At 38.5% G+C, this 14,850-nt stretch overlaps 1 protein-coding gene across 2 annotated transcripts in view; it reads left to right on the forward strand.

Moving 5' to 3' along the window:
- KCNH5 (potassium voltage-gated channel subfamily H member 5) overlaps positions 1-14,850 on the forward strand; it is a 215,484-nt gene that overhangs the window by 154,767 nt on the left and 45,867 nt on the right. For both annotated transcript variants that reach the window (XM_040975643.1, XM_040975644.1), the window contains exon 9: positions 11,522-11,774. In XM_040975643.1, coding sequence (XP_040831577.1) covers positions 11,522-11,774 — 253 coding nt within the window. The remainder of the gene's footprint in view (positions 1-11,521; positions 11,775-14,850) is intronic.

Below are 14,850 nucleotides of genomic sequence, written 5' to 3' on the forward strand. Positions count from 1 at the left end.
TTAGTCTATTCAGAGGGTGAAGAATAGAGATGCTAAGGAGCCATACAGGGAGAGCGGGCCAGAAAGAAAAGGGTAAGGGAGAGAGATTGTTGTCTCTGTCCTCAGTCCATCTACTGAAAGCAAGAGAGCAAGCCTGTAGCAGGTGCAACTGAGAGAGCCCAGCCTGTCTCCAACAGAGGCTGTATGCGGAGCTGTTACCCAGTAACGCAACCACGCCCCCCTCAGGTTCCACGCGATAACGGATGAGTGTCATTTGACTCACATATGGGCAGAGAAGATGACATAGGGTGGGGAGGTGTGGCTTCCAAACTTGTTTCCCGAAACTAGCTGCCTGCCTAAACCGTATCACTTTAACACATTACTTTTCTATCACTTGCAATCGACGTAGTAGAGATATTAACATCAGGTAAACAGAAATAAGAGGAAATCAGATGAGCTAATTAATAGCATCGAAGAACTACACGTTCATATTTTGATTTGGAGTCTATGGAATGCAATTTATTTTCAAATCACTGTAGAAATTTTTAAAAAATCAAATGCATATTTACAGTGACGGCTCTATTAAGTCCAGTTAGGCAGAAGAAAATGAAAACATACTCTGTGTTTCTAGTGGAAAGTAATAAAATGAAAGCAAGACAACATAAAGTGGGAAAGGATGGAAAAATAGAACAGATACCTTTAGAATGAGAGAGAGTGAGAAACATGGAGACACAGGAGAGAGAGAGAGAGAGAGAGAGAGAGAAAGAGAGACTGCTTACTTCCAAATGTGTGCAGTGGCCAGTATTTGTAGGTATGGGAACTCAGTCCCAGTATCAAATGAATATGGCAGGAACCAAACTTTTTGAGCAAAATCTGCATCAACAGGAAGCTGGTCTGGAGCTTCACTGTCAAATCCAACTCTCATCTGTAATCTGAGTTTTCTGAAGTGATTAGTTACTCCAGTTGCTCTCAGCGTTTCGGGAAGCTCCATTTGAAATCCTGTGTATGGAAGCCTTTCACCCGTTGAAGACTCTGAACTCCAAATTTCATCTTCGTAACGCAGGAAGATTTCCATAACCATTGCTTAGTGTCAGGATCTTTTGGTGTTTAGAGATCATGAAGTCTGGGAGGGAGCAGCTTGGACTTTTACTTTCTTGTTCTTCAGCATCCCCGGGGTCTCAAGTGCTGACTGTCGTTTTGGCCCTGAACTCCTGAAACAACTTCTTAGCATGGCAGACCCTCCTGCCTACATCACTCAATCTACAGCAAATACATTCCATAGGGGAAAAATGAACTCATCTTTTTGGGTTTTTCTTCTCTATAGGATTGCTTCTCTCTAGGATTATGTTTGAGTTGCCTTTTTGCTTTTGTTTTTCAAGCTTAATGCTTGTTGTCGGTAGAGAAACATGTCTGTGGCAAGACAGCTCATCAAGCTGGGAGAAATCGAGCTTGGTTACTTTAAAATCAAATATGAGGGAAACCAGTCAGATAAAATTTAAGGTTTAGGGTTGAGTGTGAAGATTGAAAAAAGATTAGAATCTAGGAAACAGCTACATTGACAAATGAGAAGCTATACATGTCAGCAAGATACAATAAAAATTTTAGATATTGATGAGGCCCCAGAATAAGTTGATATTCATCATTTTATAGTAAAACCATTTAGCAACCTCCTATGAAATTGTGTAGCCAAGAGATATAAATCAAAGTTGAAGTTTTTGCAGATAATATAAGCAGAAGAAGAATAACTCAAAGTACTTAAAATGGTAAACAATAGGAGTCTACGCTTGCCATCCTAGGAGTGAACGCAGGAATGCTAAATTGTTAGTGGGAGGTGTTGGGGGAGCAGTGGGCTGGACAGCTTGATAAGGCAATGAACTGCTGCTAACCGTTCGTGTGCGTGGATTTGACTGTGGGATGGTTAGAGGTATTTAATTTCACAAAGGCTACACTATTTACAGCACCATTATCCTCAGGCTTTGTTCTAGATAGATGCAAGATGAATGCGTGAACTTTGCGTTAGGACAAGGTGTGAGCGTTCTGATTTGCTCACTTTGAAGCAGAAAAAACATGGAAAAGCTGAATGCAGACAATGATCATGTTTCTTACGCAGTGAGTAGGATAGCTGAAAAGTCAATTTGAAGAGCGTAAAGGATGTCAACAGATGAGCAAACTTAAGGGACAGGTGCTGCTGCTGTTACAAACTAGTAAGAATGTTGTCAGGTAGGTAGATCTCACCACAGTGGCCAAGCTATGGACCTTTCTGGGAACATTTGCAAAACAGCCAGGTGGAACTGTGGAGACCATAAGCGATAGGAAACTAGAAATAGGAGTAGGCTCAGGGTTTGAACCTAGACTTTAAGAAAAAAAAGATTTATTCATTTTTATTTGCAATAAGCAGATTTGCAGAGAAGGAGAGAGAGAGAGAGAGAAAGATCTTTCATCCACTGCTTCACTCACCAAGTGGGCACAAAGGCTGAACCTGAATGGATCTGAAGCCAGGAGCCAGGAGCCTCCTCTGGGTCTTCCACACAGGTGCGGAGTCCCAAGACTTTGGCCCATCTTCTGCTGCTTTCCAAGTCACAAGCAGGGAACTACATGGGAAGTGGAGCAGCTGGGACACGAACTGGCACCCATGTGGGGTATTGGCACTTGGTAGTATAAGAGTAACCAGCAGAGCCATTGTTCCAGCCCTGAACTAAGACATTTTGGTAGGGAATATGAACATTCTAAGTAGCATCTTAACTGATATAGCAAACATCTTCCTCATATTATGCATTTGAGTTTACTTATGTTCATTGCTATGTTTTCACTTGTTGCCCATTTCTTTGGCATGAGGTTGTGGTCACTTGTTGTTTTATCCTGCCGTGGGAGCAATCACCTCCAGCATGGTTCCATCTGTTGTCTTTGATCTGCCATGAGCAGAAACAAGACTGTGCTGATAGGATTTGGAACTGCAGAAGGATTCCTTGAATCATTCTGTGGCCTTTGTTACTACCAATAATGTAGGCCGTGTGACGTCATTTTATCCTCTCTGAGATTCACGGTTAGTTACAGGATGATGAAATTTGTGGCAAGTTTGACGTCTTGGATAGTGTTGCTGACACGTCCAGTTTCTCAGTTTTGTGGGTGATACAAATATCAACGTAAATAACGCATAAACTACAATTCAATTACGACTTCTTTTTCCAAAGCATCTTTAAATAATGTCAACATAATGTTCTATTTCAAAAAGATGATAATTTGGCATCTAGGATGTGGTAGTTTGCAAATAAGATTAAGTCATTTTTTTAAAATTATAAAAATACATTTCCCATGTGCTACTAGATGAACTCAGCACATAAGGAAAATTTGTCATTTCTAGTTCTGAAAACAAACCACAAAGCATTTTAGTCGCCATGACAGCGTGTACTTCTCTGAATAAACAATGATATGTTGCAGTGTTCAATGTTTTGTTCTCAGATCTTATCGACAGCACTGATACAAACTTAATAGATAAGGCACTAGGACCTATGTTTCATTGTAGAAATTCATTAGAGTGCATCAAGTATTTATTCAAAGCTGCTTCCACCACACAAATTGAAAACACAGGTGTCACGGTCAGAAAGTTGATTGAATAATTATGAAGTGGCCTGATGGTCACTTTGCTTTTTCCTTTGTAAAGCGTCTTGCTGTTTCCTCCTCATTTCTTACTGTCTTTCCTCCTCATCACTGCCTATTTTCCCTGAACCTGGCTTCCTCTTACCACAGACTAGTCCCCTGCCGTCACTCTGTCTGACCCAGGGTTGCTAAGACTGTCTTCCTGGTAAAATGAACTGTATGCTGAAGTGGTTATTAGCAGTTTTCAAATGAAGTCTCCTCTATGTTTTTGTATGTAACAGTCACTCTTGACCAGGACAATATGAAGATAACTACTAAATGAAATTAAATACTCATGGCTCCTGAAATGGCTCAATCTATTACTGTAATTAATTATGAGTAAATATGCCAGATGTACATGCTTTCTAGTGGTTGTAGAATATGGCAATAATGATGTTTCATATAATGTTTCTCATGGAAAAGTTCACATATGTATGTAAAATATATAACTCTAAGATTATACAAACAATTACAGTTTTACTCATTACCTTATAAATATTCCTGGGATCAAGATTAACAAACAATAAAAATCCTTAAAATCTTCTCCCTGTCTTGTCCAGGCAGTCACTTGGTCTCTTCCTGAACTAACCATTTTAAACACCAAGACATAATTTAGCTATAACAAGACTCAGCATGTGAAAATGTGCGGTCTTAGGGCAGGTGTTTGGTACAGCAGATGGCGTATTGTTCAGGATGCCCGCATTCCACCCCAGAGTCCCGGGGTTGCATTCCGAATCTGCTTCCTGCTGCTGCACAGCCCGGAAAGCAGCAGACGATCCCTCAAGGACTTGCAAACCTGCTGCCAGTGTAAGAAACGGATTGAGTTCTGGGCTTCTGGCTTTTGCCCGCCCAGCCCCAGCACTTGCATATATTTGGGGAGTGAATCCACAGTGGAAAGCTTCTCTGTCTCTCCTCTTTCAAATGAAGTGAAACTACAAATTTTTAAAAATGTGTACATCTGTGATTTTTAGTGTATTCACAAGGTTCAACAGCCAGCACCAATACCTAATTGCAGACCATTTTCTTCCCTGCCAAAGCAGTTTCCATCCCCATTTGTAATTGTAACATGCCAATTTTTCGGTGTTTCAGTTTGAGAATCACTTAGCTGAAACATGGGATCCAGAAGCGTCTCAATATATGCTCCTGTTTCTCTATGGCAGGTCAGCTCATTCCTGGCTTTTGTGCCATCTGGGGAGGGGACCAGTGAATCAGAGATCTTCTGTTCTATCTCTGCTTCCCTCTCTAAAATCTGCCTTTCAAATAAAAAATAAATCTATCCTTTTTAAAAGAATTAACTCGTACCCTGCTCCATTTCCTACTTTGTGTTCTCTTGAATGTCTTTACTTTTTAGCGTGAGTATTCTGGGTCATTGTGTTGTTATGTGGATATTCATGTATTACATAATTAGGTCCCTACTGTAGATTGGCTCTGTTGTTCCTTTGTTGATTTTTCATCTAACTGATTTGTTGGTTGATGAAAGTGTGATGATGAAATCTTCCATTATTGCCGTATTGGAGTCTATAACTCTCTTTGGATCCATTAACATTTGTTTTAAATAGCCAGGCATGCTGGCACAGGGTTCAGATACAGTTACTGGGGTCACATCTCCCTTTTACATCATCGTTACAGAATGATTTTCCTTGTCACTTTTAGCAGTTTTGTGTTGATGTCCATTTTGTCTGATACCAGGATTACTATTCCTAATAATTTTGCTTTCTGATATAATGGAATATCTATTTACATCCTTTTTTTTTTCAATCTATGCTTATCTTTGTGAGTGAGGTAAATTTCTAGGCAGTAAATAGATGGGTCTTGTTTTTTCATATATTCAGCAAGGTTGCATCTTCATTGGATAATTTAGGCTATTTACATTCCAGACTATTATTAATAAATAATGACATGACTTGCTACTTTTCCATAAATATTCCTATTGTTTGCTTTAGATTTCTTCCGTGCTTCTATTAAGGAGTTTTGTGCCTTCACAGTATTTACTAACGATGGTGCTCTTTCTTTGTTCTGTGTGTAGCGTATCATCAAATAGCATTTTCAAGGTTGGACAAGTGGTGACATATTCTTCTGTTTGTTTTGGAAGGCCTTTATGTCACCTTTATTTATAACCGAGAGCTTTGCTGGGTACAGTGTTGTGGGTTGGCTTGTTTTCTTTTAGGGAATTTGTCTCTTCATTCTCTTCTAGCCTGTAAGTTTTTTTTTTTTTCTTTTAAGATTTATTTATTTTTTTGTTGGAAAGGCGGATATACAGAGAGGAAGATCTTGCATCCAATGGTTCACTCCCCAAGTGAGCACAACGGCTGGAGGTGAGCCAATCTGAAGCCAGGAGCCAGGGGCTTCTTCCAGGTCTCCCACACGGGTGCAGAATCCCAAGGCTTTGGGCCGTCTTCGACTGCTTTCCCAGGCCACAAGCAGGGACTTGGATGGGAAGGGGGGCCACCAGGATTAGAACCAGCGCCCATATGGGATCCCAGTGCGTTCAAGGCAAGGACCTTAACCGCTACACTATAGTGCCGGGCCCACCTGTAGGTTTTTGATGAGAAGCTGGCTGTTAGTCTAGTTGAAAAGACTCTGAAGGTAATCTGGTACTGGCACTACTCTCATGAAAATTTTAGAATCTTTATGTTTTACTGTTAAAATTTTGATTACAATGTGTCTTGGTATAGATTTCTTCTGATCATATCTATTAGGAATTCTATTCATATACTGAAAATTATAATAACATGGGTTTCTTTTGGAAAATATAAATGGTATAAACATTTTATCATTAAAAACTTATGTTTACTAACATATTCAATTACTCCATAGCTTTATTGGAGCTGAAATGAAAATGTTTCTAAATGAGGGATTTGCAGTAAAATCTTAGCTGTTTTGTTTGGTAATGGGACATTAGTGGTTTCCTAATGAATGGATTATATGCTTCGTAAATTGAACTTTAAGTGAGTTTTAGAAACCAGCATTCGTATTTTTATAGTAAACAAAGAGTCAGAAAACACCAGAAGGTACTATATTTCATATGTTTTATTTTCTTGGTTGACTCAGGAGCATGGCTTAACAGATGCAGCTTGAGCAATACAATATTGCTAGAAACTGCTGAAAGAACGTAAGCAAGTCACTTAATATTGATGAAATACATTTACCTTCTCTTAAGATGGGGCATTGGATAATAACCATGAATTTCTTCAAATTGTGCCAACATAGAAACTCCAGGGAAGCAGGAACCTAAGAGATTTTGCTTATGGGTCTAGAGAATTTGCTTAATATGAGGCAAATGTAATGAACGTTATTTAACTCACAAATTGAGTGAAGGAAGGAATGGACCAGTGTAGGCTTTGGAGATCTGTTGTGGAATGAGTGATCCCAGCACGCCTTCCCCCAGCACAATCTCACCTGTATCGGCTTCGTAGATTAATCATGAATTGTCTTGTATGCTTGCTTTGGAATTGGGGTTTAAAGATATCTGGCCATCGCTTAAGAAAACTTAAGTAACATAATCAAATGAGATTATTAAACAACTTGTGAAGAAAGAACTAGAAGACAAATTTATTTTGATGTAATTTTTTGAAATCCATGTATATAAGAAATCTTCGAATAATTCAATGTAAAATGTGTAGTATGGAAAAGCTTTGCCTGGAATTTCATTTTTTTAGCACCCAAATAAACCTTTCATTGTATTTTTTTCATGAACTTGTTGAGTTATCTTAGTGTTTGTGTTTTAAAGGAGAAGACAATTATGTAGTGACAATATGCACCTCGGGACACAGCATCTTGCATCGAAATGCTTAGATCTGAGTCCCAGATCTGCTTCCAGTTCTAGCTTCCAATGAATGTACACCACTCAAGTACTTGAGTCCCTGCACCCATATGGGAGGCCTGGATTGGGTTCATGACTCCAGGCTCCTTCCTGGCACAGCACCAGCTGTTACAGTCTGAACTGGTAGACAGGAGCTCACCATCTCTCTCTCTCTGGTTTTCAAATAGATAAAATAAGCAAATAATTAATACTATTTTGTCTTGCCAGAGGTGTTCTAGAGGCAATGTTTAGGTTTTAATTTTGGAGCCTATTGGCTATTTATTACCTTGGATTTCATGGATGTCATAAATAATAGAAAGAAAAGATTTTCTTTATCAAACCAAAGTATTCATTGATTTTCAGGGATTGTTTGCAGAACCATATTAAAAAAAATGGATTGCTCATCACTGCTACAGCTATTCTAAATAGAAAAAGTATTGTTTGTCTTAATTAAAGATTTACATTTTGTATTCTGAAACAGGGAATTGAGATCATGGAGACAGGTATGAATCATTTAACCCTTTTTAAAAACTGAAATATAATAATATTTGGTTAAAACTATGAGATAGTTAAAACTATTAGGCATGTCAACCATGTAAGGGTCAATTTGAAATATTCTTATGGGGTACACTGTATAAAATACCACCGAAGTCAATTTAGAGTTTGGGGAGTGTTTATTAGTCAGCAGGCAACTGCCCCCAATTAAAATAGGTCTGAGGGAGACAGCTGTTAGCTGTCGGGCAGTGAGTGTTTAAAGAAAAAAAAACCCACATCCTGGTGGACCTTTACACTGGCAAGCAAGAAAGCAAGAAGAGTACAATAAGTAAGTTAGAGCCAAGATGAGCAATTCTATAGTTACAGTCAGTTTAATTTCTTGGAAATTTGTTCTACTTTTCATGGGGTTCAGTTCCCAGGACCTGGTTCCTCCTTAGGGGAGGAGGGTCAATCTAACACCCAACTGGTGACTATTGGATGTACTCACTTTGTAATTTTTGCACCCTGTCGCAGTCTATTAAAATGGAAACCAAAGGCGAGGTATGAGAGTTATCTTGAATGATGATTTTATTCTGTCATTTAAACTTTACTCATGATGGCTATTAGTGCTTCCATTTCCAGGTTAAATGACATTGTATTTATATTTCTATCACACTCAACCATGTCAGGCAGATATTCTATATAGGGATGGGAGGGAGGGAGGTTGCAATTGTACAGCATCTGAACATAAGAATACACCATCAACCAAAATAAATGTTAATGTCATAAGTGAAGAAAAATAAAAAAAATCATTTCAAATGGAATATATATCCTCTTTTATATGCCACTAAGCAGAGAATATTGCAACTACTGAAATATTTCATTTGCAGTATGATGAACCCTGAAAAGAAATAATTAAAGGCCATAAAATAACTATTATCCAAATGAATCTAAAACAATGAAAGTCATGTATTGGAAATGGATAGAAACTGAGCAATGCATTTTCCCATTAAGCTATTCAGTGTTAATGCATATGGTTTATGGGAAAATGAAATTAAAAGATCACTTAAGGGCCCGGCGCGGTGGCACAAGTGGTTAAAGGTCCTCGCCTTGCACACCCGGGATCCCATATGGGCGCCGGTTCTAATCCCGGCAGCCCCGCTTCCCTTCCAGCTCCCTGCCTGTGGCCTGGGAAAGCAGTCGAGGACAGCCCAAAGCTTTGGGACCCTGCACCCGCGTGGGAGACCCGGAAGAGGCTCCTGGCTTCGGATCGGCATAGTATTGGCCTGTTGCGCTCACTTGGGGAGTGAATCATCGGATGGAAGATCTTCCTCTCTGTCTCTCCTCTCTGTACATCCGCCTTTCCAATAAAAAATAATAAAAATAAATCTTTAAAAAAAAAAAAAGATCACTTAAAAACAATATAATAACTAAAAAGATCAGTTATTTTTTATATGAAGATATTGAAAGTGTGTTGCTTTTTTCATAATATCTATTTTCCTGGAACTTTTATAAGATATTCAATATGTATAGATTCCTAAATTTTTATGCCAAAATAAATATTTAATTTGATTTTCTACGAACGTTTTAAATACTCTAATATTTGCATATATCCAATTTTTTAATTTTCCTAGAAGTACTTTTATTTTAACTTGAGAAAAAAATAACCTTTTCCATGACCTGTTTTATCTACAGAGTCCTAGTTATATATTATTGTCTTTACTCAATTCAGATGCAGAGTTTACACAGGAGCAGAAAGTAAAATAAGGAAATTGCTTTTTCAGGATCTAAAGGGTCAACAGGGAACCTAAACTAATGGCTATTCAGCCCTTGCTGTGTGCGAGGCAGAACTGGCCCAAATTCATGCCCTTTCATGTAATTCCTGTAACAAGCCTGTATCATCTCTGGTCTTCACGATGAGGTGTTGTGACATTAAGTGACTTGCTCCGGGTTGCAGAGGTTGCAAGTGACAGATTTGTATCCAGTTACATCCTGTTGAAGCTTAGGTTTAAAGTCTCAGTCAGCACGTGCTCTCCTGGCACCAGGGCCAGGACTCATCCTAACATCTTATTAAACGTGTCTTAATTATCCTTTTTATTTGTCTTTTTTCCTAAAATCCTATGCTCCCTGGTTGATGAAGGGCATAGACAGTGTCTTATTTATCCTTTTAACTTCAGGAATTTAACACAGCGTTAAAGCTCAGCAACTGTCTGTAAGTGCAAAAACCATCACCACTAAAGGTAATATATTTAAGGAAATAGTAAATGATTACAAAAGATAAATAATGCAGTCCGAAGTGTCAATGGCTTTCAAAACTATCAAGCATTCCTTTCCTCAAAGATGAAGTTTGTTTTTCAGAAAGGTGGTGAGCTGATTGCTGCCACCTGTAGGAATCTGAGGGCTAAAACAAAAACCCACAGACATACTTAACTGATGCAAATAATATGTGCAATGTTAGGAAAGCTGTAGAGAAGGCATATTGAAGGCATGGCTTAATTAATGGTCTTTAGATGAGGCTACTTCCCCATGGTGAAGCAATTGGTATTTCATTGATGATGAGCCCAACATGAAAGAAATCGACAAGGGAATATTTCAAGTCTCAGGTACTTTTTTAGAGCTTTTAAAGAGCAATTAAAAGAGGAGAAAAAAAACTGTTTTGTGTTAAACATATGGTGTAACTTAGTGAAGGAAAATGAACTTAGACAGCTTTGAGGAGTCCCATCAAAGAAGGAACATTTTGATGAAAGGTATAGTTCACCAAGTGAGTTGGAGGGATTTAAATGAATCTGTGTGTACTTCCTTAAAGTGGGTAATACCAACTTTGGTCATCACACGTGGCTTCCATAAACTTTTGATTAGATGGGATGGTCATGTCCATGTATGTCCAGGTTTACATGCCCCATTGAGAAGCTGCGACCAGGAAAAGACCTCTGCCCCTTGCTCTGGAAGAACAATTTTACTGGCACACTCTCCTGCAAAGGTTGTTTGGACTTCACATTCTGCTGCTACTCTTCGCAACCACGAGAAACCCAAGACTGGGTTGATTAGGAACTCACGCATCCCCCCAGGGATGCTGACGTTGCCAGGTGCCTACACCTGTCAGGAGAGTACAGAACACCTCCTCCTGGACCGTCTTTGGGCATGAGTTTATAAGGGGAACATCTTTCACAGTGAAGGAAACGTGCAGTTATATCAGTCAGTGCCAGCGTGTCAAGGTGTCCAGGGGCTTTTATTGACTTTGTGTGTGTTTTTTTGTAGCTGGCTGATAGGAGTCCAAATCCACTATGGTCCAGAGACTACAATTTGAATTTGGATTTAGCTATAAAAATTCTGAAACATGCTCAAGTCTAAAATGAATGCTCTATTTTCCTTAGTGTTTTGATGAAAAAATACAGATGTTTTCCTGACACCTTAATCATCCCAGGACTGTCCCGGCTCTCTAATCCTTGTGTGTTGGGGTTAGGGGTGTGGCCCTTATTCTCCTAAAAGCATTTGCTCCACGGTGTTGTGTCATTATTAATGGCGCAGCTCCTCAAAGAAGAGCTGCCTCTGTTAACTTTGCCTTCCCAAATGTTTGTTGGACAAGCTTTCTTTCTCCCTCTTAGTTACTCTCCTCTTGCTTCTCTTCAGGTCCTCTCCATCTGTCCCAAGGACATGAGAGCTGACATCTGTGTCCATCTAAACCGGAAGGTTTTTAATGAGCATCCTGCTTTCCGATTGGCCAGCGATGGGTGTCTGCGCGCCTTAGCAGTAGAGTTCCAAACCATTCACTGTGCCCCTGGGGACCTCATTTACCACGCTGGAGAAAGTGTGGATGCCCTCTGCTTTGTCGTGTCGGGATCCTTGGAAGTCATCCAGGATGATGAGGTGGTGGCAATTTTAGGTACTGTGAACTTTCCTCATGGAGTAACAAATGGGTAACAGTTTTAGAGATGTCTCTCGGGTTTCTAAACAGAAATTCTCTTTGGTGACTTTGGGAATAGGGTCACAAAGGAGGTGACGAATCTCGGGGAGGACTAGTCATGCTGTTTCAGGGAGTAATGTCAGTGTGGATTCGAGTCCCCTAGGCTGTGGAGGTGGGTGGTTAGACTTTCTTCAGGAACAGTAGGATAGTGGCTTTAAGACTAATAAGAACCACAGCCTAAGGCTCTGTGTACTTTCCTGTTGGTAAGTATGGAAATGACATGTGGAGTAATTGGCAGCATGTTAGTTCCAAAGGGGCCAATAGAGCCTGTTTAATTCAGTCCTTTCCTTGAGAGAGAAGTCATCTGAGGCCCATAAGGATTAAATGACTTGCACAGCTAATTAGTAAACGAGTTAGAAGTTTTGTATAAATCACATGATATACATTTTTTTCTTATCATGTGGCCTAAATAATAAAAGTACTGAAAAAGTTAATAAATCTTCATTGTTATGTTGGTGTAATCAAAGAACAAGTAAATTCAACTTATGGTTGAAAAAGTTGATTCTGCTCATTCATATTCATAAATCAGGAGTATAATTTGACCTATAATAAGTCCATCCTAAATTTCTGAGATCCAGTATGCAGCTGTATTCAGAAGAACAATGACCAGGCATTGCAGAGCATGCAAGTGACATTTTTTATTAAAAAAAAAAGGCATATTTTAAGAGAGTGTAAGATATATGAGTATCTTGGTAAAGATCATATGAATTGCTAAATGACCCTTTGGATCATTTTTCTGCTCAAGTATCTGCAGCTAGCTCATAAAATCTATGTTGAAATGAAAGGAAGCAATAATGAGGTCGGAAGAGAATCATTCCATATTTTTTCTTAGGTAAAATAAGTTAGAATTGCAGCATGTCTGCTCCTTTCTGATCACATTTTCCACGGCTTGTGTCTCATGAAAAATGAGCTCAATTTTTAAGTTATTGGATTTTTAGCTATTGAGGTCAACCTACCATAGCTTGAACACTACTTATTCTTTTAAATAAAAGATTGACTGATGGATTTTTCTGAAGCGGCAAAAGCAAATCCAACAGAAAAAAAAAATGGAAAAACTGATTCAAAGAGCGCAATTACTTGAGAAAGAATTGAGAATGGAGGAGACGTGACCCTTCATAGGAAAACAAATTCTCTAAAAATTATGAGTCATAGAAAATGGTTCAGGGTTGCCATTGACAAAATATCATGGTTTGTAAACCATTGCTTGACTCTTATCAATAATGCTTCAGCTATAGTTAAGTTTTTATTTATTTATTTGCAAGAAGACAAAAAACATCAACGCTCTTGGTATGTTTAATGCCAGTTAGTTCTTGTTCTAAGTTGTTTATTGCTGTTTGAAAGAGTCACACATAAGCCTTTTTAAAAGTGTGCATTTTACCAGAATAATCCATTACCAAGGAATGAAGCATGTCTATACAACCATTTTTATTTGCTTTGAAAAGGAATGAAACTCAAGTACCAAACAGGTGTTATTTTTTTTTCCCTGACTTAGCTGGCAATGATGGTTGGAAAATGAGATAAAAAATATTACATGATAGTATGTGGTCCCGAGATGAATGACCTCAGCAGCAGACTCGTTGTCATTTGCTTTTGCTCCATTTTCTCCATTATGGCTTCACCTTAATTACACCCCCACCACCTTCCCAAAGACGATTGGGGAAAAGCCTGAGCACAGTGCCTCTGGCCTGGGTCTGCTAAAATGAAATCATTTGCTCAGCGAGACAGACAAAATGCATTTTCCTTTCATTTTAAAATAAAATGGGCACGGGTTTTGCCCAATGACACAGTCAAAATGAACACAAGGCCTGAGCACTGGGCCACGCTCATCGTGGATCTGTCACATTTCATTTCCTTGAGTGTGAACTTTTTATTCTTCCTCTCAAAAAAAAAATCTTTGGATTCAGAAACTTTTCATTTCTGGCATTAATGGATCTGATTGTAGAGACAACTCTGACAGCCTAAATTGCTTTCTTTTTTCCATGGGCCTCTAAAAAAAAGACTTATTAAATAAAAGGCAAGCCAATAAAGATTTTTTTTTGTTTGTTCATTTAATAGCTTAATGGCCAATATAGTTCAACAATTTTTAACAATGTTCCAGTAAAGATGGAAAATACTAACTTATCAATGTTGCTTCCTTCAGTTTGATACAGTGTCCATTTCTTTCTTGCAACTTGTTTTTTTTCTCCTATGTTCATTTTTATTAGTTTAATTTTCCAATAATTGAAACCTTTAAGAAAAGCTGCAGAAATTACCAGGAGGTAATATATATCTTTTGTTTTGTTAAGTTCCACCTCATTGAGAAAGTTGATTGGGTCCTAGTTCTCTGCTTCTTTTCTCTTCCTGATCTGCCCCTGTACTGACAATTTCATTTAAAGTATCTTATTCGTCATATGTTTTATTTATACCCTCTTGTTCTTTCTATGCATGATGTTTCACAATTTTTTCATTGTGGTTTTTGGCACACAGGTGTTTGTAACTGATCTATTTTCATTGTCAACTGTGGCTGTGGGGGGTGGAATGTGTGCTCTTCAATATATTTAGTTGTTTGATCAATACTCTTGTAAGAGCTAGAAAGAAATAGACCCCTTTGTGTAACACGTGAAGACATCCCAGTAAGAGCAGGACTTACGTATAGTTGTGAGATTGGAAAAATAAATAGAACTTGATATGCCTTATGCTGATTCATTTGCCAGTGAAAGCTAGAGAATGGAGGGAATTTTAAAACCATTTAGAATCTTCAGCGATCTGAAAATACATCTGTCATATAACGCAGTCACCCCATTCCTGAGAATTTACCAAAGAGAAACCAGCAGATGAGAGAGAATTATGTATACTTCCATGTTTATTTCCATTCCATTCACAACAGCTGAGATATGAAATCAGCCGACATGTCCCTCAGCTGATAACTGGATAAGGAATATATGGTATATATATATACACTACAGATACTGCTCATCCACAGAAAGAATGAAATCCTGTTTTTGCAACAAATTTA

Source organism: Ochotona curzoniae, unplaced genomic scaffold, assembly GCF_017591425.1.
Source record: "Ochotona curzoniae isolate NIBS_2020 unplaced genomic scaffold, NIBS_Ocur_1.0 contig_2688, whole genome shotgun sequence".
Lineage (NCBI taxonomy): Eukaryota > Metazoa > Chordata > Mammalia > Lagomorpha > Ochotonidae > Ochotona > Ochotona curzoniae.